The 27551-nt window shown below is 37.4% G+C and overlaps 1 protein-coding gene across 1 annotated transcript; it reads left to right on the forward strand.

Annotated features, from left to right (window-relative positions):
* The first annotated feature begins 1353 nt into the window (after positions 1–1353).
* LOC149782326 (cytochrome P450 2U1-like) lies at positions 1354–17843 on the forward strand. The gene is made up of 4 exons (XM_089933710.1): positions 1354–1889; positions 3620–4132; positions 16362–16802; positions 17466–17843. Exons 2-4 carry the CDS (start codon positions 3634–3636, stop codon positions 17516–17518), a joined length of 993 nt encoding a protein of 330 aa, XP_089789836.1. The 5' UTR covers positions 1354–1889; positions 3620–3633; the 3' UTR covers positions 17519–17843.
* The last annotated feature ends 9708 nt before the right edge of the window (positions 17844–27551 follow it).

The raw sequence follows: 27551 nt of genomic DNA on the forward strand, positions 1-27551 counted from the left end.
ACAGTTTATCAGTCATATCGCTACGATGTATGCATTGTGGCAGTTTATAGTGATGACCAGTAATGGGGCATCATTCTGCAGACATGTAACATGATGTCCCACCCAGTCACATTACCGTAAGGAAAATGTGACTGGGTGGGACATCATGCTACATGTATGTTTGCTTAACTAGGCCGATCAATCCTGACACTAACCTCTTAATGCTGAGCGCCTCGCGATGCATCTGTTAGTAGCGTTTTTAGAAGTCTCTGGTATGACTCGCCTGGGGTTCTAACCCACGACCTGTCGCACCTGAGGCGGACGCTCTAACCTTTATTCCACCGGAGCGGTCGCATCTTTGATCTAGTTTTGATACTTTTTTCAAATCCTTATTCAAACATGCCATACCCTAACAGAGATTTCTCGCTATGCCTAACGAAACATCGTTTTAATTCCATTTGTACCGTATATTGTAGGTTCTAACTGCGACCATTTACGCCTAGTACGCCACTAAATAATTATGTGTGATTTCTTTTTCCATTCTTGTATGAAAGCAGAATCTCTCTCACATATTAAAGCTACTATAATAAAATATTGTATATTTTGTGTTAAACACCTGAATTTTCCCAGCATTCTTTGCTCGGAATTATTTAACCCCTATCAATACACTAGTCTTAATTGGCATTGTGCACAACTTAAGATGAACAGTCTGCACTAGGTCTACATACTCCAGCTTAGTCAACAGGTATGTTTCACGCGATGAAATGGATAAACACGATTACATAATTATTTTGCTGTGACTAATTAACTGGGACAAAAAAAACTTAATGCGTCTACTACAACCAACGACGTAATCAATACACGACGATCACGGTGTCGTGTCCATGATGGACACATTGCAAAAATGATAAAGGTACACCGTAGGAACGTGGATTTTTTTTATACATAAAAACAAGATGCATCCTCCCTATCCCTCTTTATACATAAGTGTGCAACCACGTCTAGCATGATATCTTGTAGTTTGTAACTTAATCACATACTATCCATACAACAACACTCTGTCCTACAGTTTGATATAGTATTGCGCATTTAAACGAGTCAATAGTAAGATAGACACGAAAACAAAATACATTTTGTAGCAAATAAATACCAAACATGTTCTAATTATTAAACTTCTTTCGAACTTTTTTGTACCATAGATTGTCAAGAAAACTGACTTAAGATGTCCCCTACACAACAGCACTTCGTCCCACTTTTTGATCGATAAGGCCTGCGCAATTCTGTGATGAACTGACCTACAATTTGGTCTATAAATTGCAACGTTATTTACGAGACAGTGTTGTAAGGCTGTTACAGACATTATTGTTCCTCCAAGTGAATCCATGTGTTCCTTCGATTATAATGGTGAACATTATTCAAATTACATATTGTGTATTGAACACTGCTGAGAGATTTTTAACTTAGATAATTATTTAAAACTCGTCTATCTAACTCGGCGAGTAGCTCTATCCACTAGTCTACCTTAGTTATACAATAACGTAGGAGTAGCCTTCGAGATGTATACAACTCTATTCGGACTTACACTTTCCACAATTCTTGGATGACTGATTGTTAGTTTGTTCGTGATCCTATTCTTGAGACAGCGCAACAGTGGCAAAGAGGTCCCTGGACCCGCATGGATCCCTCTGGTGGGTAATGGATGGGAGCTGAAAAGTGACCCCGATATAAGAATATCACTAAGAAGGCTACAAAAGAAATATGGCGACATCTACAAATTGTACCTAGGACCTAGTCCAACGATTATCCTCTGTGGTTATGAGGCGATAAGAGAGATTTTCATCAAACGTGGGGTAGAATTTTCAGACAGACCATCTGCCCATCAGGGTGGCTTATTCTTAATGGAGGAAAAGGTCACCCTTCTTTTTGTCTACGTCTCTTTTTATCTTTTTCTCTCGCCTTCTGTACATTTTTTATTCGCCTTCTTTTCTTCCATTTGGTTGTCAATATTCAATAACATTATCATAAAACTGCAGTAGCAGGATTTTAACTTTGTTTAGTCTGGAATCCACCACAGCTGCTGTATTTCACGTCCGTGTGGTTTTCAACCTACGGAAGTTGGATCTTAGAGCTAACAACCTTTGACCTATGTTTTAGATATGTCGTTTGTGTCGGCATACAGTGTTAGAAGAATTACGTTCACACTCATGTTATTTTCATTGCTCATTTGCTTTTACTGCAAAATTATAAAATTACAAATTTGACAAACTATTGTCTTAAGGATCTTTGGTTTATGGTAGATAATTAACGTGTGAAAGTGCATGGAACTCAGAAACATATCATGGAACGGTGCCTGTACGCATGGTGATTCTGCAGAGTTGCTATCTGATCTAAGTATAAATGTTATACTGGTGATAGTGCATCTCTTAAGCAACACTGTACATAACCAAAGGTGTTTACTTGGGCTTCCATTATAATTAATCATTATACATAAAGATGGAGCATCACACGATCCCTAATCTTAAATGAAAATAATGATATAAGTAAAATAGCATAAATCTGCTGATCGCTGTGACGAGCAACAAATAGTAAAGCATTTGACGGTATGAAAGCCTGAAAACTACTGGACGGTTTGACAGCCTGGACGAATAACATTTTGAAAACTATTGGAGGATTTGACAACCTTGACTAGTAACACAAAGATATATTGCATGATTCAAAAAGAAAATAAAATAAAGTGATTTCATTTTTCACGTAAAGATGTTTTGGAAAGAACTATTTTGATATTGCGTAGGGATATGTTTAATCCATTAGTCTAAGACATATACATAACGAGTGTGTGTTTGTTTTACATTTAGTAGATGACACTCATATGTAATTTCCACGTATTGTCGCATACAGCACACATGTTATAAATGGGAATCAAAACCAAGAGGGTAAATGTATGTTCTATACATCCAGAAATATCGGTATGGGTATGGGATGCTGGCATATGAACTGAACATTTATCGAGAACTAGATCAAAGGTGTAAGCTTAATGGGTATGTAATTAAGAAACACATGGGTATATGCCCTTAGATAAAACTGTATACATTGCAATAAAATATACCACTTTATTGAAACACTAACCACGCAAAATGGTCTTATATTTAATGTTTCAGAACCGTTCACACTCTGTTCTCGTTTCCTTATATACCTCTATTGAGGAGGAGTTACTGATAATGCTCAAATACATCATTTGATATGAATGGGATTTATTCCGGTCAGTATTAAAACTTAGTAAAGGTAAGATATGCCACACGAGTGTTGAACCAAACAATTATACAATTAAATGCCGGTATATTTAGATATATGTAGATGAATAAATAAATGTGAAAATTACTCGTACACTATCGCAATGTGTAGAAAAAATCTATCAAATCTCATAAGACTATCGAATATATAACCTTACTGAATTTAGCTAATTTCAGTTAATTTGAGAAGTAAACCGGCAGCTTCGTAAGCATAACTGTTACAGACGAAGTTTTTCACCGCATTAAACATGGTTGTTGTCTGTAAAAAAGAAACTCAAACATCTATTTATTCCATTTTTAAACAAATCACTATAACAGCTCTTTCTCGATTGTTTTAAATGGTATCACAGCCGTTTCGGGAGACATGTGGAGGAATCAAAGGAAATTTATTCTTGTGACTCTACGGAATTTTGGATTCGGGAAGTCAACACTCGAAGATAAAATTCACTCGGAAGTGAAGTTATTTCTATCTGAAATAGAAGGATTCAACCAAATGCCATTCCAAATGATGGCCCCTATTCAGACAAGTGTCGGAAATGTGATTTCGCATCTCGTTTTTGGTGGCCACTTCAGTCACGAAGATCCTAGGTTTAAAACAATGATGGATGGCTTCAATTCCTTTCTAAAGTTCGCCTCAGTTGGATCTCCGGTGATATTCTGGCCCATATTAAGATTCATTCCAGGAGATTTATTTGGAGTCAAAAACATTACTCGCAAAATGCAAGTGGTAAAAGATTTTGTGGATGAACTCATTGAGGAACACGTGAAGAAATTCGATGATGGGAATATCGAGGATTTCGTTGATGCTTTTATATCAGAAATGAAGAAGGTGGACGACAGAGAAACGAGGAGCATTTTTACAAGTAAGGAAATATTTCAACCTTATACATGTAACCATTTTATTGCCACTATCAGAACAAGAAAACTACCAAAATAAACGTATAAGAAATGTCATAAAAAAGCAAAGGTGTCTGGACAGGACAATGTCCTTGATGAGCACGAGTCCTTTATAAGAAGAACTATGTCCTTAGGAATGTTCTTCTTAATTTGCTTGATTTAGTAGTAACATTGTCATTTATGAGAATTAGTTTATTTTAAAAGTGGCATAGCCTTTTATGGATTAGTTTGTTACGAGACATTTTATTCTTTATGCAAAAGGTGTACGTTTTCAACAGAACATTGTCTTTTATGAGCGAGAGTCCTTTATAGGAGTAATATTTTCGCGTATAAAAAGGTGTGCTTTTATATCAGAGACATTGTCCTTTATTCATCGGCCTATTTGTATGAAAGGAACATTGCTGTGTCCTTCGAATACGTTGTCCTATCACATTAACGTTAGGAGTATAAGTCCAACGAGCTCCCGAATCCAGTCCTCGCAAAGACGAAAATTCATTTTTTTTCTTTCCATAATATATTGACGAAAGGCAATAATTCTTGCCCACTATCTGCCCCTGCTGCCATCACGTGGCACTAGTTTTACGCTCTCTGTAATAAACAGAGATTCTTTCACTAGGACTCTCTAAACCGTCGTGATATTTATGTTAATTTGATTCCATCTATTGAGGCTTACAGTAATGTTTGACTTATTACGTCTGCTTCAAAAGGTAATATATATATATATATATATATATATATATATATATATATATATATATATATATATATATATATATGTTTGCAATTGACCTATGTAGAAAATCAATTTCTTGATCATTCTGTGCGAAGAGATATATTTTGTATGCAACATAATATCTACCTAATATAGATTATACATTATATATTCAGATCATTATTATTTAAGGTAAACATTTTTATTGTAATCTGTGTCTAGGAATTCATTTTGGAACTTAGAAATTCTTAAACCTGTTGACAACTTTGAATGTTTTAGAAATGAAACAGACCCACTTCCTGGCTCTATTATTGTGTCATAGCTTTATATATCAATATTGTTTGCTTGAAAAATTACTCATTTCTACCTTAACATACGAAGTAGAATCAGTCTTATTTTGTGTTCAGATTTTAATTTTGGGCGGTATTTTTTATTTACACTATTCACTGGAATTACAAAGTGCTGATAAACACTAAATCAATATTCTGGAATCAGAGTTAATTCAGTCATCTGCATTTTTGGATTACATTATTATGATACGCCAAAAACTGTCAACACATCACTATATTCCAGGTCATTGGCACATTAGGACATTCAAGACTATTGGCACATCAACACATTCAATATTGTAAAATATTTGGAACTACACCGGCATTGAAGTCGAACTCTATACATTAAGACTTGTGATAAGAGGTTTAGGACCGTTTGAGATTTAATTCACGATGCTGTAAGTTCTTTTTAAATTTCAATTTTATTCTAGGGAAATACATTATTTTGTTGAATTTTCAAAATGTGTTGGTTTTCGCTCCTTTCCGTTTCTTAGATTAAGACAAAATACTCGTAGCAAGAAACGTATTTCTTTTTTCTTCCTATTTCGAGCATATTTAAATTAATTTTGTTGTACCTACGTGGACGCAGTCTCTGCGTTATGTGACAGATAAGTTTATGTCTTCGTTGCAGTAGAAAAACGTGTTTGTAGTTCGAGTTCACGAACACTATTTAACAGTTCTAGCATAGTGGGTGTCTCTGACATTGTTAACATAGTTAACTATTCATCTTTCTTTATTTTGTTCCTTTTCAGAACCTTCATTGACGAGAAAATTGTCTATGTGTAATGTATTCAAAGACAGCGAAGCTTTACATGATTCTTGCGTCGCCTGTGCAAATTGTTTATTGTAGGATATATTCGGCATGTGCGCCAATTTTTCAGAGAATACACTGTCGACAGTTCTAAGTGAAAATTCAAAGAATATGGATAAAGATAGAATGTCAAAGGCTGAGCGTACTGATGTATTTGTTGTTGAAATTCATAATGTATGTGGTCCTGCCTGGCGAACGGCGACGTTGACACCCTCCCCCAATGAAGATACGTCGAAAATTACCTACTAATACTGTTACATCTAGATGATCGAGGAAGCTGCCACTTCCCCTACACCATCTATGCATTCTCTTAAGCTACCAGAGAGTTATTATGTACAGCAGGCGACGTCAGAGTTGATTAGTTCTCAACCAATATTTCCCTTTCCCTACGACTTATTCTGTTTTATGCGAAGATTTAGGTACTCTGAGGAAGTTCCCACCAATTTCTTGGTGGTCCATCGTGGGTAAGTTCCACCACCCTGTATGTTCGAGCACGGCCTTGGGCCCTATAAGTCACGGAGCAGGGGATTATGAATGGTATGAATGAGCCGTGCCCTCTAGCATCACCTCCAGTTGATGACGTAACGGCTTCCGATCTTAACGTCTGGCCGTCAGCCCATACCGCTCAGTGATCGTATCGGTTCTGTTGTGTATCATCCTATGACATGGAAGTTTAGCTTTTCCGGCGATCGTATAGATAGATCCGTCGTCTCTCCTTTCATGACCACTCCCTTGGCAGTACCACTGCATACACTACCTTCCGTACGGGGAACTCCTGTTCCTAACGGTTCTGATCCGGCAACTGCATCCTACAGATACGGCAAGCGTTTGCTTCTGGTGTATCCTCTTGGACTGTACCGTTATAGCCTTAGAAATGATCGTCTACTCCTTTGGGTATGCATTATCGGGAATTAGATCTTGATTTCGACCAGGATGACCCTCATATTTCAGTGTTATGATAAACCTGATAGTTTACACTCAGATCACATCCTGGGTAGGACTAAATATAGATTGAATGTAGATACAGAGGAACTTTATCGAATATTGTCGAACTCAAAATGTCCACCATCTCACTCTGTTACAGTTGGTAAGAGCGATGAGAAAATCAGTCGCCCGCTTCATCTCCTGTAATCGCAAATCTAGGAACATGATGTCAATTTCACTCCATCCCGTTCGGCTTAAACATACCTTATGTGACCTCTAAAAGGCTATTCAACTGCATCGCCTTCCTGTTCGGTGAGGCAGCATTTACTCTCACGGCGGCGTACTGGTATGACGTCCTCCAGAAGCATACTTTAGATTATATTCTAGTCAAAGAAAAGAGCCAACCCGTTTACCTTTTACATCATCTTCGCTTTATTATTGGAATGAAAGGTCCGATTATGTTCTTCCCAAACTTTTCTCGATCTGATTGTTGTTGGGTTTAACGCCATTTTTAAGCATGAAAATTCTATACATGGCGGCCAGTATTAATGGTGGAGGAAGAACCCGGGAAATCCCCAGAAAGAACCACCGACCCTCGAGAAGCTACTGGCAAACTTTCTCACATACCCACATTGGCCGAATCCGAGACTCGAACCCATACAGACAGAGGTGAGATGGCAGTGATCCGTAACTAGAGCGCTTTAGACCACTCGGCCACTCGGGGCCCCTTCTCGATCTGGATATGCATTTTAGTACTCATTTCAATCTGGTACGTTTTCCCAGCCTCGGGTGATCTGATACGTCAGTCTAGCAGAGCATATTTCCATCATTAAATTGGTTACAGACAAGGAGTTTTTGCATCTCCTCGGATTATTTAATACAGCAACGGCTTTTTATCCGGCTCCGTTGCCTCTACATACACGCTTTGCACATGGTCTTGCTCCACCAGTGGTGCCCCTTTCGAATTGTTCCTCAATCATGCGGTTGTTTACCAGATTTGCTTGCTACGGGTGCCACCGATGATCGATAATTTTGCAAATAGGTGGAATCAATAACTGTCCAGCGTAGTTTTCCCAGTACCGGATCACAAGGTTTTGTCTGTCGACGCTCGATTTTCACATTTGGGAGAGACTGGATCCACGATCTTCTCGATCTAGCGAAAGTTCTACCCAATAATATCCAGGCGATGCATAATTTTATTTAACAGCACCAGACCCACGTGTTTCATCCTTGCCCTTACTGTCTATTCCTTCGTGTTTAGACCTTTTCCGGAGAGCCTTGCAGCAAAATAAATTTAGTCCTCCAGCTTTAAAAAGAAGTACACTAGCTAGACCACCTGCCATAAAGGGGTAGGAACTGAAGTGGCTTCGTTTTAGTGACTGATGCAATGGCAAAAACATCGTCTCTTTCAGTTTCTCTGCCCCACAAGTAGCTGACTGTTTTTTGTTTGGCTGTTCGAGGGAAAAACATTTTCTCCTATAACTATTAAGGGCTACCGTTCTATCATTTCATATACATTTGAGAGGGTGTCGGTCATGCCTATGATCCCTTAGACTTGACCGATCATGACTTCGCTGGCCTCAATCACTGACTTTGTTTATGAAGTGGAATCTTTCATGGTTACGAACTTGACTGAATTACACAATTTCGAGCATTTCGGCATGACTTCACTGAAGTTCGTCTCATACAAAACCGGTTTCCTTATAGAGCTAATATCCACATTCAGAGTCAATGTATCACATACCCTCTGTTGATCTAATATACATTCAGTCTTAATCAGATACCACTGCGGTCTTTATGACGCAAATCGGTTTCGTAGCCAAGAACAGGTTGCCGTCAGTCTCAATCAAATCATCATCATATTTTGTCTCTGTGGACCCACACATACGCTAAGATTATCTGAAGCTGACTAGTCCAGTTCGTGGATCTTCATGACGCCTACCACTCAAACCCTCTCATCGTGGGAGAAGTGGGTAAAAGGTACTGCTTATTTCAATGTGTTGTTACATATCACTCATTCATGTGCAGATGAGGTTGTTGATGATTTTTTCAAGCATAAGTTTATTGGAATATAAAGGGTTACTGGGGTACCTTGCCTTCTGGCTAAATTTACAGGTGCCTTTCTTTAGAATAAGATCATGTAGTTGTCGGTCTTGTACGTTTATTGAGAGGTCAGGAAGACATTGCATTTACCGATGAGGATTTGGTATTTGTTACATTATGTGGGACAATGGCAGTTTGAGGTTAGCGAATGACCCATAGGCTCACTCAGTGTGCTGCACTAGTTTGCTGAAACATTGTTCTATTGAAAGAAACATATACCCTCCTCAGCTCAGATTGCAAATTAAAATATTCAATTTGAATTAATTTTATTTCAAGGGAAAATCTATACCGAAATATTATGTTATTCAATTTGACAATCCAATTCACTTAGTGTCTTCAGACAAGATATATTAAAGTGGGTTTACGCATTTATTGTGTGTCGTTGATGCAAGCCAAATATTTACAAGCACTTATACACAAATATATTCTTACTGAAAAAAGTACACATGACACTTTGCTCACAAGAAATGTAAATTGAGACGTATACATCGATATCGCTTATACGTATTTCTACGATTAACAAATATATTTGTCTTATCCGATCCAAATTATCTCCATTTCGTAAATATTAAATGACCTTTCATGTAAATATCTAGGCGTTCTCCATTCTGCAGATGCTGCTTATGCTCATTTCCTTGACCTATGGGCGTTCTTGCTTTCTAGACCCTTCATTTGATTACCTCTCACTCAGTTGCTCACGATGTATGTAAGGTGACTGGTGCCAAAAGTCCCCCTTCTAATTTGAAAATAGAAATAATGACAAGAACCCACGATCAAAAGTTAATATTGCTTTATCTGTATCGCCATTGTCCACTATCCTAAACATGCGTTCTGTTTGGAACTCTCGCACTATATAATATACTTCTTGTTGCATAATTGCTATCGAGATAAGAGAGAAAACAATATAGCATTCATACCCAACCCACGTTTCCGTTACCATCTGCAGACTAATGAATACATAATAATGCAAATGCACTTAACGTGTTTGGTTGTATCAATAATTCTTTCACATGATGGTCATCTTCGGTGAAACTTAGTTCGGAATGTTTAACTCATTAATGGTTTCAATTTTATCCAGGGTTATTCAGAATCCTGAAATAAAACATTTGAGTCCACAAGAACAGCTTTTATCGTTATATTCCATTTAAGTGTGATTCACTTTCGATAAAATTAGCAGAATGTGAAAAAGTAAAAGTAAAAGTATATATTATGTTGTCAAATATTAATGACGTGGAGTAAATAATCACTGAATCTGTAATTCTAGCTCCATCCGAAATCTCTGTCTCTTTGGTTCACCAAGTTTTCCCCTGTATGAACCATGTGCCATTATATGAAGAGTAGTTACCGCTTAATGAATATTCATAAGACTTACGAGGCATTGCGACTATTTGGAATTTGAGAAAGGCATATATACCATAACTATATCAACAGAACACCATTTCCAATAATGTCCGGACGAAATGTTTGTAATAATATATAGCATTAGGAAACTTGTTTTCAGGTTCTTGAGAAATAAAACAAGTCTTTGAAGAATATCATATCAAGTATTAATATAGGAAAACAGATTTTTGATTCTTTTTACGAGCTTGGTCAAAGTCTTTTATTTTCCACCAACACCTCGCATGACTATGTCCTCACATCACAAACGCATGTACGTGAGCTCGCAAGCTAATCCGATAAAAAATGTTTTTTTGCGACGCCCATACAAGAAAATATTTATTTGAGGTAGAAGAATTTAACCAGTATCAGCATTGATATAAACCTGTATTATCATGCTACTATACCAGTGATGATTATGGTTCGGAATCCCGAAAACGTACGGTGCAGCCTCTTACGCGAAGATCTCATTTCGCTAATAACCATTCGAACCTTTACCCGAATTTCAATGTTCGTAAATCAGGGTTATTCAGTATCTGTAGCCAGAGTCGCAAATGAAGCCGTAACGAGATTATGTTACCAGAGCTGCTGGTAAAACTGATTAACATTGATATGGTTACATCAACGATTCCTATTGGCGTGCTTATAATATTTGCCGTGGCTGCAATTTCCGCCACAACCAGCTTCCGCAAATATCATCTACCATTACATACATGTATTTTCATTATATTGGTGATTTCATCTCGTAGATGTTGTTCTGCTTCGAATATGCTTACGTGTAGGTAACAAAGAGGGTCTGCCATAGATTTTTCTATTAATAAGTTGATTATTAGTATTATTGCTTGATGGGTCGGCCTTCTTCAGGTGCAACCCTCAAACACACTATCCAATTATTGCTGTTACTTATACAACAGTCATCCGTTCCTCTTTCAGGTGAACCGGGCGATTGTGCATTACTGAGGCCTGGTTTTACGTCTATATAAAATCATACTGATTAGGCCATGGAATAATGTATGAAACGATCATTCTTTTCCTCGCTGAATAAATGTAGCACAGGCACGATTTTCTTTGTTAAATAACACAGAGATGTTTCTTTTGTTCAGATAATGATGGTCCAACTCAAAAGACGTAGAAGTAGCTCCTTGAAATTGCCGTGAGTTCATTCAATGAAACTTTGGACTATATTATTGAGTTACAGCAGGTATATTGGCACATCAGCACAAGATATTGGACTTCATTCGGAATAATACTGGAACGCATTTAGAATACTTGATACTTTTAGACTTGCAATATAACTTTTAGGACCAATTCGAATTGTATTCACCATAATGTACGTTCTTTTTAATTTTTCACAAAACGTCTTTGTATTCACTTTTCCTGTTAATTAGTTTAAGACCATAGGGTCACAACACTATGCTAGTGCGATCTGGAGTGTGCGAACGTACTGTGCGGTGATTGGTGTGGACAAGTAACATACAATTCTGATTTAGCTGATGGGGTTGTAATCTTTGAGACAAAAGCACGGTGCGTCATTGACAGTAATTTCATCTAAATACATCATCGGTGTCTTCATTATCTGCTTCTATCAATACTCAAAACGTTTCCGTGTTGATGATGTCATTGGTGAACAACCGTTGACAAATCGATACGGCCTCACTAATAACGTCTGGTGCGTTGTTACCCAGGAAAGTTTTCAACCTATTCACAACGTCGTGTGGGTCACACGGTTCACAAAGGATTTATCCTTTATCTTAATGCTTCTCTGGAAACATCTTTATTTCTTCTTGATGTCTTTGAAATTTTGTTTGGACGAAATAGGTATTGGGGTGCAGATTGTTTATGTTTTGGTACTGATGCAGAATATCTTTGCTGGGGTTCTACATGCTACTTTTATTCTTGACTTTCTGGTATAGAAGGTCTTTCTTGTTTGGGGATTTTGGCGTATTTCAGGCCTTTGTTTTTCCTGTGTGGGTATAGGTTTTTCTTTTGGTCCTCTTGCTAAGTGTTTTAACTATATTTATGAAAATGTCCGCCTTTTGTTGATATTTCTTTTTTCTTGTAGCTGCTTCAGATTCTTTTATTCTTCGCATGACTACAGCCTTTTAGCTTGGAAAAAATGTTTACCTGTTTTTCGGGCCGTTGGTAGAACTGTGTCAGTGCAAGTTCTTCCCATGCTCTGGGTTCAGGTTCAGTTTTAAAAACAACATTAATTTCCTGAATAACTGAAAATATTGTATGAAAATTAGGGAGAAATGGGTCCACTACGGCTTTGGATAGGTGGCCGAAATGAGATCATTTATCCTGTAAAATGGTTTGCCATAAGTTCTTTCTATTATTGAACACCTCTATTACGGTCATTGTATTGAAATTCCTTAGATATTTTATGTAACTTTTTCCTGTCATTAGCCTTATCGTTTAATATTTCTACGAGCTCCCAAAATACCCAATTCGGGCATTCATAACTCATGTGTTGAAAATGTATTTTCGTTGCCAGTTTAATCATCCGTGATTGCCACTTGAAGGGTGGAAGAATAGCGGCATATTATTTTCATGGATGCATGCGTCAGCGTCTTCTTCATTAAAGAATGAATGCTCAGTTTTTGTTTCTGACTTGTACCGGCTGGTTGTCATTGTAAAATATTTGTACGTGTACCTTAAAAGTTATGTTCTACTCCTTCAAGAGTCCTTGGCAGGGATTCAAGAGTATAGGCTGCCATGAAGAGCAGATCCAATTCTTCATCTATTTCGATAACTGCCGCAACTATGTTCGCCTTTTCCGCCGTTTCATGTGTTGTTTAACCTAGCGGTGCAAACGTTGGTTCAAAGCAAACTCTCCAATATTTCAATATTGTTTGTTATGATTGTAACGTCTATAACATTATGGATCGTTGCCTGGTGTTTGTCTGCAGCTTTATGTTTTCGTCCCAATACTCTGTCATGATATGGCTGGAACGTTTTGACATTATATTTATGATGGTCATTTAAAATTGTTATGTACAAACCGAATCGATATTTTTCTGAAGTTCTGATCAAGTGGATGGTGAGGAAACTATACGGGTCCTGTGTGACTACCGCAAAAAGATCTTGAAACAATCTCATTTGGTGGGTGCACACATGCTCCATTGTGTATTTGCAAGGTCGTGCGAGTCAAACCTCGAAATAAAATTAGCGTGTTACATTTGTCTCTGGTCACCAAAGGCACGTGTGCGTATCGTTGTGTTACATAGATAAGTATATAACATCTGTGCTGTTGTGTCGGCCTCGGAGTGATATTATGCGTGGTTATCTTGCATTCATAAGTAGTTTCGATAGGACAATGGAAATAAACTTCTTCCGTTTCGTTAGCTTTATTTTCGATCTGTGTATGGCAATGTGGCTACCATCGAATACCTTCTGGGACTCGAATGCCGTTTGATAATATCCATGTTTTGTTTATCTTATACGTTGTTCCGAACAATTCTGATCCGTTGGCAGATGTTCTCTTATGTTATTCCAAACACGGCATTGTATTTGCGTTAATAAAATGTTCTTTTCCAATTATTCCGTTACCGGTGTACACAGGTGCATATTCATTGGTATGTAGGGCGCCAATCATGGGCTTAGAAAAATATAACACTCAATGGAATTTTCATATTCACATACACAATCGCAGATATATTTGGAGGTTTAGTACGTGTACTACATAGCCGCTGTCAGTTCTCTGGAACATAACGAGTTTGATGCGTTTCGTAAACCTGCGTCAAGTATCATTTATAATTCCGTACTTACACAAGAATATTTTGTGGAATATTTGTCAGCCTTTTGCTTGAAAAACCCTTGACAACTAGGATGATCTATAATTGAAAGCAGATGCGTTTGGGAAATCTGGGTTACGGCCACTTGCGAGTACAGGTATTAAACCGCTCACATCTTTCGTCACCGGAATTGGTTTGTCTTGGGTTTTTGAGGGAGTAGAACATACATTTTCAGATACACATACAAATAGATTTTGGTAAATGCATTAAAAAAACTCTAACTGGACTCACGTTTTATTCAACAACGCGTCCTAAGCCAAACCAATTCCGGTGAAGAAAGCTGTGAGCGTTTAATACTTGTACTCTCGAATGGCCATATCCCAGTTCGCCTCAAATACATCTGCTTTTATACAGCGTTTCTGGGGCCAGTGGGTAATTATTGTGGCTGCTCTGAATATGTTTAAAGGTATTACAGGTCATTATAAATGATTCATCCGATGTCTCTGTTTTCATTATACTCTCGTATGCATTGTTCACTTGCACCAATGATCGTTCCATTTAAGTTCACCAACCGGCATGGTATGCAGTATCGCCTACAAGTTGCATGTTTCAATTAGATGACGGAATCGTATAGGACAGCCGGATCGTGTCCGTGCACTAGTGGATTGTTGGAATCAGCGTATGGATGGCTCGCCATCAAAATCCCACCACAGAATCCACGTTACACAAACACAATTTTGTAAATGCACTGAAAAACTTCAGCTGGACTCACGTTGTATTCAACAGTGCGTACCACGGGCAAGCCAATTCTGATGAAAAAAAAAATGTGAGCTGTTTAATGCTAGCAATCGTGGATGACCGTACCCCAGATCTCCTCAAATACATCCGCTTTCAAATATAGATCATGATAGTTGCCAAGGGTTTTACAAGCAAAAGGCTGACAATGCATTGTACGAGTTTACGATGTCTTTTGCGGACATACTTCAGGAGACAACCACGAAAGTATTGCCTATGTGGGTGTTAACAGGGTTCAGCAGACTTGTACATCCGCGCATGTATTCGTACGGATACCTGAATGTAAGGTGAATTACCTGAATGATCGATCGTAAGCATCACTGATTTGGCGTGTAATCTTTAAACGGTCATTGCTAAGGTTGCTAAATTTTGAAATAATATATGCAGTAAGTGAATCAGTGACAAGAACAGCTGAATACTGGGATGACGTTCTCGATCATTACCAACCACATGTGTTTTTACGGCCTGTAAATCCGACTTGGGAATCTTGATATAATAATGTGATGCTATTATATGTAATTGCTTCACGGTTAATTGAGGCGCTTCTGGAGAAAGTCAGAAAATTAAAAGTATATCAGATTGTCTCATTCTACTTTTTATTTGTATTTCCCGGTCTCTCCCGAGCTGTTTAGTTGATGTCGTCATTTAGTGCTACAATCATAAATTCGGTGAGTCTTCGTCAGCACGCAATAATACTTGCGGACAGATGTTTCTTGTAAGGACAGCTGAATAAGCCGCTATTCTCAGTTACCAACATTAAGGCATAATCTAGAATCAAATTCAACACACAACGCCAGCAAAATCACACTCATTTGTGTGAATACCATGTAGAGTAAGTTATTCAGTTATTGTAATCTGAAATAATAGGTTAATGACATGCAAATAAATAGTCCCGAAGTCTGAATAATAAGTTGCAAGTATATCTGCAACATTTTGTTAAATTTGTCTTAAAACAATGTCGACCCGACTAATCTCAATAACAGTTACATGGCTAAACCCTTTACTGGTGTGTAATAAACCGCCTCTAATAGTGGTCGGCTTGTTTACCACGCGAACTTTGATATAAATCATGACAGTTTTTAGTGGATAGTGGACGCGTATGTATTTGTATTTATACTCGCTTCATACTTGCTTATTACGAATGCCAGAACCTGTCACGTCAACGTTGGTTATGTCACATTTCAGAAACGTGTATATAATAACCATTTGTTTGGTTACTTATCACCTTTGAAGTTTTCTAATCTTCACAATTAACCTCTGATATTTGTGCCTTATAATAACTATGATTGGCGTGCATGAGTGGCCGTATGATGTGAGTACAACGTCATGAATTTGATGTAACACGCTTTGACATTAATTACCAACAAATGTGTATCATGATGCATTCAATGTTATATTTTTGTCTTTCAGGGGATTACTTAGCAGCTATAGTAATGGATCTTTTTATTGCGGGAACGGAGACTACATCAACCACAGTCACATGGGCTTCATTCTACTTGACAACAAGACCTGATATACAAAAACGGATCTTTGAAGAAATTAAAGAAAATGTTGGGACTGAGAGACTCCCATCGATGCAGGATAAGCAGAGCCTCGTTTATACCGAGGCATTCATAATGGAAGTCTTAAGAATGTCCACCATCGTCATTTTAAGCATAGCACATGCTCCAGTGACGGACGTTTGCATTCATGGTTACAACATTCCCAAAGGCATGCGAATTTTACCAGACATCCACTCTGTTCTGTCTGATCCTAGAATTTGGGGTGATCCTGAGAACTTCAGACCGGAGAGGTTCGTCAGTGAGGAGGGAAGATTGTTGAGACCAGACGAATTCATACCGTTCTTCACTGGTAAGGATTGACTGAAAATTTGTATTTCCAAATTCCGAATCATTTCCTTTCTTCTTCCCGAATGGTGTATTTGAGCATGAAATCACATACATTAAATTTTCCACAAAAATGAACTGTAATGATGTTAGAGACAAAGTTAATCAGTTCTCCTTTGCAAATCAGACAAACGATCCAACATTAACATTGTTTGATCGAAATGAATGTTATTTTAGGATAAACTTTGTATATGTATTTCAATGTCGGACATTTGTTTAACGCTAGTTAGGTACAAATAAAGGACTAAATAACAACTTGCTAAAAAAATTACTAGCTTCAACAGCAACCTTGCATGGATTTTAAATTTGTCTACAACACGGTCGGTTCGATTTTGGGAACACAAGAATTTTAATTTTTGTAGCATGCACACGCGCACACACACAAACACACACACACATATACACACACACACACACACACATGGATCTATAATGTGTTTGTGTGTGAGTGAAAGAGAGAGAAAGAGAGAGAGAGTCTCTGTCCATTTGCTGCAAACATCGCCGATTTAATGCTCTAATCGCATTCATGCATCGCCCGTTTAAGTCCCAAGACCGTTTTAAATTATGAATTCAAATAAACTATTTAATGTCTGACCAACCGCCTTATTGATCCTTTCTAAAATTTCAGGGAGAAGGAGTTGTTTCTTTTCATCAGTGCTCTTGTCCAGAGATTTGAGCTGATGCCACAGAAACACGAGAAACTGGATATTAAAGATGTGGATGGAATCTTCGGCGCTACTCATTCACCTAAACCTTTCTACATCCGGGCTAATCCGAGACATGATGAAGCATGATTCGGAACTCTTTATGGAATTATGACACACTTAACTGTCTGCATGTTGTATAGCATATTAGGTTTTACGTATCATGATATACATATTTATTAATGTTCGTTGTTCCATGTTTGGGTGTGTGTGTGTGTGTCCATTCTTCCGGCTAAACATTTTTGAGATGAGAAATAGGTTTACGTTATACACAACGTTTTAATAAACATTTAAAACACGTGTCTTGAAATGTTCATCCATTTCTTAACTTTATTTGCCTTAGTACTATTTTCCCTCAACAAACTAGATGTTTCTAATTTAATTCCTTGACACCATCGTTTATGTCATCTCCCATTTACTGTTTCACTCTCTCGCACATGAGTATTTTGTACAGACATGTATTAGTATAATAATAATAATAATAATAATAATAATAATAATAATAATAATAATAATAATGACTTTGTATAGCGCCTAATCTTTAGAAGCTGTAAGCGCTTTACAACATTAGACAACACGTATAAGATAAAAACCATTTAATTATATGATTACAAAAGCAAACACCATGAAATTAGAAAACATACAAAACATGCTGAGAATATTTAAGGTAGGAACCATTATTAGGTCTTTAAGTTTGTTCTTGCAGTCGAAATAAGTGAGTTTTGAGAGCACTCTTGAATGAGATCACTGTGTCTTTGTGTTTAAGTTCAGTGTACAATTAATTCCACGTTGGTGGGCCCGGTATTGAACCACATTAAGGCTGTATCATGAATGCCAAATGCATGCTGGAGTAATGAAGTAATGTATTATGGTCTATTGTGTCAAATGCCGCAGATAAATCAAAGAGGGTGAGGACTGTAATCTTTCCGCTATCTTAAGCAGAGAGAATGTAATTAACTACTTTTAGAAGAGTAGTTTCAGTTTTGTGGCAAGGACGATATGCATATGGTACATTGTTGAAAATACTGTTTGAATACAGATGAGATACAGCTGGGATAGAACAACCTTTTCTAAGATTTTTTATATGAATGGGAGATTAGAAACTGGGCGGTAGTTCTTTAAATCGTTATATTCTAGTGTAGGTTTCTTCAGTAGAGGCTTTACAATGGCAGTTTTGAAAAATGACGGAAATGCAACTTTAGCCATCGTGGTATTTTCATATCTATGTCAAAACTGTCTAAATGCTACTTGTAATCAACGCGAGTAATATTGACTCTTTTAATGTACAGCTGTACCTCCATTGCTTGTTAATGTTTAAGTAGATTGTACTATTCAACATTCTTTACATTCAGCATCTGTTACTTTCTTTTGATTCCATTTAATGTGTTACCACAATCAGTTCATGTATGTGAGCCTGGAATACTAGTTTGTTTTTAATTAGCCAATGGGATAAATACTTCCAGAGGGAACTGAACGCTTACAACATTATCTTTGTGCGTTATGATGAAACCATCAGGAATTCCACCTACTACCGGAACATCTGCAATATACAATATATCCTCAATATATCTAATCACACACACACACACACACACACACACACACACACACATATATATATATATATATATATATATATATATATATATATATATATATATATATATATATATATATATATATATATATATATAATTGCAGATCAATGTGAAATTTTTGTATTTCTCTGTTTGATTAAAAACAGGCAACTCCAACTGTCAACTCCTTGTGTACTGTTTTAAATCAATTCTATTTTTGTAGAATCGTTCTCTGTTGACTGTGTAATGTTTACGATATTGTGGAGTTGGTGCCTTACTCCTGCATTTGCCAGCATTTATGTTTAGTTTCAATTTCAAAGTTTTTCTGCGTGATTTCGCACTAACATAGCTACAGACTTTATCTCAGTAATAAAGGTTGAATTGTATTTATTTTTGGTGTCTTTGATTTAACAATTGGTTTCGACACTCGATGGCAGTTAGTTTTTGAATGTTTAGTCTCGAGAGCTCTGATACAAAGTCAACAATATGTATAGGTGTCCTCTCAATGTACAGAGTAGAGGGTGAGGGAAGTTAGAAAGTAGAGAGAGGTGTGACAGTGTAAGCATTTCGAAACTTTAAAGTTAATAATTTTAAATTCACAGTTGAACAAAATGTTCCAGATTGGATCAACAACGAGTGAACTTTGGCGCATAGTATATATTGCATATTGTGAAACGAAATAAATGTATGTTTCGTCATAATTTCAAAGGTTTTGGTGCGTGATTTCCCACTACCGTAGTTACGGTATTTATCTGAACAAACAAATTTCCAAATTTGGTCAGCAGCGAAGAAAATGTTTTGCTCTGTGATATGTTATATATTGTGAAACTAGATATCTTCTCTCTCCCTCTCTGTCAGATCGTACAACCCTCTCCGCGCACCACGAATCCATACATGTATTATGGATTACCAGACAACTCTTGTACTATCCATTGCCAGAATAGGCCTAAATAGTTTTTCAAATTAAACAGCAGCAAGGAGTGTATTTATTCTGCACCTTCACTTTGCATGGTGATGAAAGTATTTGTGATGTTGCTTATGAATAGTTTGGCTAACTGATATTGTTTAATGTAACATATATGAACAAAGATTTCCATCTTAGAGAATAACATGGTTTTAATGCCATTATGCAATTGAAGGATTTTGTATGATCTTGTTAACTGTTTCTGTTGTACAGCTTGCTTAATCATCTAGACAAGCGGGGCAAAAGGAACTCAAGGAATAAATTGTAAATAAACTAAAAAATTACAAATACGATAAGATGAATATTTCTCCTAAGAAAGGACTGAAACTAGTATTTAGGGAAACGTTTGTAACAAAATCGGCAATAATTATAACGATTGATATGATTGTATCAGCATTTCGTTGTTGAACTGTGATATTTTTAGATTTATTTTCCCTTGGTCTCATGACCTGAACAAATTCGCACATTGTGTACATTTAGACTCCATTGTTTTATAATGCACTGTTTTACTACCTCTCGCACATTTCAGACATTGGTTGTCATTGCAAATTTCAACATTTGTATATCCTTGATACTAGTATAAATGTAGTTCCACCATTCATTTTCAATGATTCTGACTTCTGCAGGTTACTAAACATTGTGTTTACTTTTTCATCGACTTCAGAATATGTTCTGCAATGTCCTATTGTTGTATAGCGATAGCTGTTGATCGTTAAATATGTTCACATTAATGTCGCCCTTTCAGTCTTCCAGTTTGAGGAGAACCGGACCGCCTGGTATAGAATCTCTTTTTTCGGAAAAATTAGGTCATTATCCCTTTTTCAGATATGTTTGCAGAATTTGGAAATACTGGTTTTACTAGTTGTTGTTTTCCGAGTCGGAAGTTGTCTACTAAGATAATCGTCTGAGGTATACATTAGAAATAATTTCATTTTTGCTCACGTTTGATCTGTGATGAATGCAATTATGCCGACATAATTTTATATGCATATTTTGACAATTATGTATACAAAATACGTCTGACAACTGCATTTGATGGAGTGATTACGTTTGATATTAAATTGGAAATGTACAGCATTCAGATGGTAAGACAAACAAACATAGGCGTAGAAAGTTTACCTCTCACAGGGTTCAACTTAATATAACTGGATCAGTTTGCTATTTCCAGAAGTTAATTATTCTCAGAAGAAACATCACCACTATATAGATGGTACATGGGCCAACATTCTACTTTACACAGGCTCTAGACTAAATGGTGCCAGAGGCAAAGATCGGCCCCGGATCCCCCGTCTCCATTCCTCACATACCACACCTGTTCATGTCGTCAGTTTTGAATACCTTATTATTAATTGCCTTAGATTTTTTCTAGCCCAATGCACATGGTTGTTTTTTTGTCGCCAACTGACAGAAAAGCGACTGTTGAAACGAAATATTACAACATATAAAACATAATGTAAAAAATACAATACTAATATTTAATTGTACCGTGATTTGACTATAATATGTGTTCCGTTTCGTACAGGAGTTCAACATATGGAACTCAGAATAGAGAGTGGCAAAGCTGTAAATATTACATCCATAAAAGCAAGGTTTGGTATTTCTGATATGTTCATAAAACGACATTTTAAATAATAATTCATTTGTTGTCATCTCATCATCTGAAGTCCCCTATTCCGATAAAATGAATGTGCTCTGAATTGGGTGTAGTGTTAAATTTTTACCCTCGTTGAATTCTGACCCTCCGGGTCTGCTTTTAACGTTGAAAGTTGACCTAGGGTCAGTTCTTAACGTTGAATTTTGATTTTCAAAGTCGTTGAAAACTGATCGCAGCGTTGAATTTTGATCAGATTTCCGGGACATTTTTAACGGATATTGTTTTAAGTTAGCATATATGGGTTTATGAATCGGCAATAAGGAAATGCTTAGTATGTACAAAATCAACAAAAGCAATGTAATGCAGTACATGTAGTAATGAAATTATGAATATAGCTATCTTCCATATTTGAAATGGATATAATGTAATTTTGTTTGTACTTCGCCTGCTGCGTTCCATCAAACAATCAATGACCCTCTTAGAGCCATAACCAAACAAAATCAACCGTGGGAATGGAGTGAAAAACGATAAAGCGTTTGAAAAACTCAAACAGAATTTAATAAAATAACCCAATAATAGCGTAATTCGATCCTGATAAGGAATCGCAATTGCTTGTACATGCAGTTCCTGTCGGTCTAGGCACATTGTTAACTAATAATGGAAAGATTATTGCCTACGCCTGTAGAGCACTTTCAGATGTAGACCAACATTTAAAGAAAGACATCAGAGTAGTATAGTGGGACGATAGGGCGATAATGGGAATTAGCATTGCAAACCAGCCTGGGACGTTATGGCGACAAGGTTTATAGCGACAATGTGAATTAGCATTACAAACCATGCTGGGACGATATGGCGACAATAGTTATAGCGACAGTGGGAATTACCATTACAAGGTCCCGTTGGACGATATAGCGACACGTACTTTGAAGTACAACCTGGGCCTGTATAGCGTCAAGGGAAAATTAACATAGGAATATATCATGGGCCTGCCTAGCGTCAAGGGGAAATAAACATGGGAATATATCGTGGATTATAAACACTGATACCACATTTAAAAATTATTTTTTTTTGAGTATTAGGCAGGAAAGTCATTTGGTTCTTCTGCTTTTCCTTCTTCTACTTTCTCCATTTCTTTATCCATCTCCTAAATTTTCCCAATATTCCATTCTTTTTGTGTTCCGACTCAGGAATCCAGTCTGGATGACCTATAGCTCTACATTTCTCCTGAACATTCACCCAGTTTTTGTTCATTCTCTCAAATGCTTCTTTTTTCTTTCTGTTCTCTTGTTCTTTCCTATCTTTTGCCCATGTGTCTTTAACGTTCTTGACTTCTTCTTCCAAGACCCTTTTCATAATTTCTTCTGCTTTTTGGACTTGGTCTCGTCCCTTTTTGACAAAAGCCCACCTTGTCAAATTGAAGATATTTTCCAAAAAACACCTGACTTTGATAACAATTTCAAGAGACTGCTTCAGTGTTCCGACTCTTACATATTCAGGCGAGACGAAACCTCTCAACTTCTTTATGTCTTCTTCTATCATTCCTTCAATGTTCTCCCTGGCTATTTGCAGATTGTTTGCAAAGTCCAAGCTGCCTGGGAACTTCCATTCTCTTTCAAGTCTTTCCACTACATACTCCGCATATATCATCCAATACAAACTCTTCTTCAACTGGTTAAACAAGTCAGATACTGCTACCATCTTCTTTTCGCTTATTCCGTAGAATGGCGCGAATGACGGGCCCTTTTTACATTTATATCTAAAGCACGGACGTGAAGGAAAACATCCCCTACTTTTGTCTTCTCATATTATCTACTATTCACACAAAGGTAATAAGACAAAAAACTAACCATATTATATACTATCCACACACGCAGAAATGCCAAATCAAACACCAAAATTTACCATCCACACACGAGAGAAGCTAACAACATAACCACAATCTACTATCCACACACGCTGAGAAGCCGAAACATAACCATAATATACTGTCCACACACGGTGAGAAGCCAAATCAAACCCAAAAGTTACCATTCACACACGTCAAGAAGCAGAAATAAACACAACATTTACTATCCACACACACAGAGATGCCAAATTAAACACAAAGTCTACTATCCACACACGCGGAGAAGTCAAATCAAACCCAAACTATACTATCCGCACATTATCCAAATTAAACCCTAACTATACTATTCACACACACCGAGAAGCAAAAACAAACCCAATTATAATATTAACACAAAAGGAAAGTTAAACAAGCACACACTCTACTATCCACACAAACCTACGTGAGCACTTACAAACCCCAATAATCTACTATCCACACACGAGAAGCAGAAACATAACCATAATATACTATCCACACACGCTGAGAAGCCAAAACATAATCACAATCTACTATCCACACACGAGAAGAAGGCAAATCAAACCCAAAATTTACCATTCACACACGTCAAGAAGCAGAAACAAACCCACCATTTACTATCCACACACACAGATATGCCAAATCAAACCATACAATCTACCATCCACACACGCCAAGAAGCAGAAACAAATCCACCATTTACTACCTACACACGCAGAGATGCCAAATCAAACCCCCAAATCTACCATCCACACACGGGAGAAGCTAAAAACATAACCACGATCTACTATCCACACACGGAGAAGCAGAAACATAACCATAATATACTATCCACACACGTTGAGAAGCCAAAACATAACCACAATATACTATCCACACACGAGAAGAAGTCAAATCAAACCCAAACTTTACCATTCACACACGCCAAGAAGCAAAAACAAACCCACCATTTACTACCCACACACGCAGATATGCCAAATCAAACCCCAAAATCTACCATCAACACACGGGAGAAGCTAAAAACATAACCACAATCTACTATCCACACACGGAAAAGCAGAAACATAACCATAATACACTATCCACACCCGTGAAGGTTTAAAAAAACATACTCTCTACTATCTACACAAAGGTACTTCAGCACTTACAAAATCCAACAATCTATCATCCACACAAACGTACGTGAGCGCTTACAAACACATAAACACACACACACACACACACACACACACACACACACAAAGACACACACAAACACACACACGCACACAATTACACCAGGAAAGGAGGAAGTGTTTATATAAACACTACTCCACATTCTCACATTGGCAAATTGAAAAGTGTTTCTTTTCTAGAGTTTTTGGTTAGCCCTGAAAAGGGCTGATCTTTGGAATTCCACATACACCTGTTAGTGATGGCACATTCCAGGTCTTGCTCCACAAACACATCTTCTGCTCCAGTAATTATCCCAGTTTACTGTAGCATATGGGAGTGCAGAGGCTTGAAGATTAGCCTCAGCACCCCAATCTTCTGTCTCTGGGATAATATAAACTTCCCTCTCTTTTCTTCTATGTCGCAGTCTAGGATGTTGGGGCCTCCTTATTTCTTCTTCCCAGCTTTCAGTTGGGCGAACCACAGGTAATTGTACTACTGATGGAAGAGTCTGTGGCTGTGGTTGACGTTGTGGTACTGTTACTGTTGTTTGTGGAGGCGTCCTCGCCTCAGGTTTCACGTCACACTTAGGTTTCATCATAGGGTGAGACCTGATCCCTCTATTCTTTTCCTGCTCTTCTTTCTTTCTTCTCTGCTCCTCCTCCTCTTCCATTCTTCCTTCTTCTACAATGGCCTCCTCTGCCAGCTCATTCAGGAGGCGCCTGGCATATTACAGGTGCATCTGGAGTTCCAACAGTTTGCTTATTCTGCTACTCATTCTTCACTGATGTCTCGTCGACAATGGGTAGCCAGACTGGCGAGTGTTTCCGTTTATATATATATATATATATATATATATATATATATATATATATATACTTGAAGCACGGACGTGAAGGAAAACATCCCCTAAGGCCCAAATCTTACATTACCTATACAATTACCAAACAAAAAAAAAACGCTCGGACCTAAAATAAACACTCACTTTTTTTCTACTAATAATTACTTATTCAACATTCCAAAAGGAAATCAGACACGAACCTCATAGCGGTATTCATAGACTTTGAAAAGGCATTCGACCTAGTGTGAACTAAATGCTTATTAGCCAAATTAAATCACTACGCCATAACAGGCCGAATGTTCAACTTCATCGAATACTTCCTAACGAACCGCAAGATAATAACTAGAGTCGGTGACACTCACTCTGATTTACAACCCTTAGAAAACGGAACTCCACAAGGGAGTGTACTCAGTCCCACTCTGTTCAACCTCATGATCAATCACCTAGATAAGAACTTGGCATCTAACTTAACTGAAATATCGCAATTTGCCGATGACAGTGGAATATGGAGAGCAGGAAACCCTTCCAACCACAAAATAATTAAAGACTTACAAGACAGCTTAAACAACATAGGAAAGTGGGCTGGCAAACGGGGTTTCAAACTAGTACACGAAAAAACTATAGCCGTAATATTTACCCCAAAACGTAAAATAAACAAGCATCTCCCTACACTGACAGTACAAAATCATGAAATTAAGTACGAAAAATTTGTATGATTCCTGGGAATCTATTACGATGAGCACTTAAGCTGGGGACACCACATCCAAGAATTAATTAAAAGATGCAATAGGGACCTCAACCTCCTCAAAAACCTTAAAGGGACCGACTGGGGATCCAATCAAGAAACACTGCTTACCCTATACAGGGCACTGATTAGATCCAAACTAGACTACGGATGCCAAATATACAACTCAGCACCTAAACAGCATCTTAGAAAAACTAGACAATATACAAAGAAAAACCCTCATTACAATCACTGGCGCGCTACCATCAACATCTCTAGCGAACTCCTAGTACTAACCGAAGAACTCACACGCTGTCTCCGACGACAAGAACTGATTCTAAGATACGCAGCCAGATTAACATCCCACTCAAATTCCCACCCCACTAGAATAGCGATAGAAAAATGTGACAAACCATTTAGCAATAAACTCAACACCTAACCCCTACAGAGAATTAGTGAACGAACTTATAGAGCAACTCTACATTGGAAATCTCAAACATGAAACAAACAAACACTTCGGAACCGAACCTTGGACCAACGAAGAGCCAAAAATCAGTATCTCCCTCACCAAATATGGTAATAAAAAGGATCAAGAACATCAACTGCACACCATCGCAACAGAAGAAATTGACACCAACTACTCAGATTTCCTTAAGATATAAACTGATGGATCAAAAACTAAAGGACCAGACAAAACGGCAGCCGCATTTGTCATCCCTGAATTAAACATCAAAGTAGGACATAGACTACCCGACCACTGCTCAATATATACGGCGGAATTCTGGGCCATAAAAGAAGCACTTAAATGGGTCGAGCCTAACAACACTCCAATGACAGTAATTATAAGCGACTCACTTAGCGTCATCTCCTCAATACGTAAAAACAATACCAAATACGGAGAAAATTTCCTGAAACAAACCAACTTAACGCTAAAAAGCTTAAACAACAATAAACAGCACATAGAATTCATATGGATTCCATTCCATATAAATATACCAGGCAATGACCTAGCAGATTTAATAGCTAAACAAAAACTTAACGAACCTAGCCACGTCCAATTCGACTACAGTGTTAGCGAAATATACAGCCTAACAACATCATTAATAACAAAAAAATGGCAGCAAAAAATGGAATGAGAGTACCCAAGGTAGGAAACTTTACAACATCATTAATGAAGTCAAAAGAAACAGGAAATCACCCGTACTCCAAAGTAAAGATCAAAAGATAATTAATAGAATATATACAGGTCAAACCAAACCGGCTACCAGTTATGACAAGCACATAGGACCATTCC

The sequence above is a fragment of the Sinohyriopsis cumingii genome, chromosome 15, assembly GCF_028554795.1.
Source record: "Sinohyriopsis cumingii isolate HCF-2022 chromosome 15, ASM2855479v2, whole genome shotgun sequence".
NCBI lineage: Eukaryota > Metazoa > Mollusca > Bivalvia > Unionida > Unionidae > Sinohyriopsis > Sinohyriopsis cumingii.

What these genes read in the sequence shown, in the direction of transcription:
- LOC149782326 (XM_089933710.1), top strand. Translation starts at nt 3,634, where the DNA reads ATGTGGAGGAATCAAAGGAAATTTATTCTTGTGACTCTACGGAATTTT. An exon ending in AACGAGGAGCATTTTTACAA is followed by an intron (nt 4,133 to 16,361) that starts GTAAGGAAATAT and finishes TTTGTCTTTCAG; the next exon opens with GGGATTACTTAGCAGCTATA. An exon ending in ATTCATACCGTTCTTCACTG is followed by an intron (nt 16,803 to 17,465) that starts GTAAGGATTGAC and finishes CTAAAATTTCAG; the next exon opens with GGAGAAGGAGTTGTTTCTTT.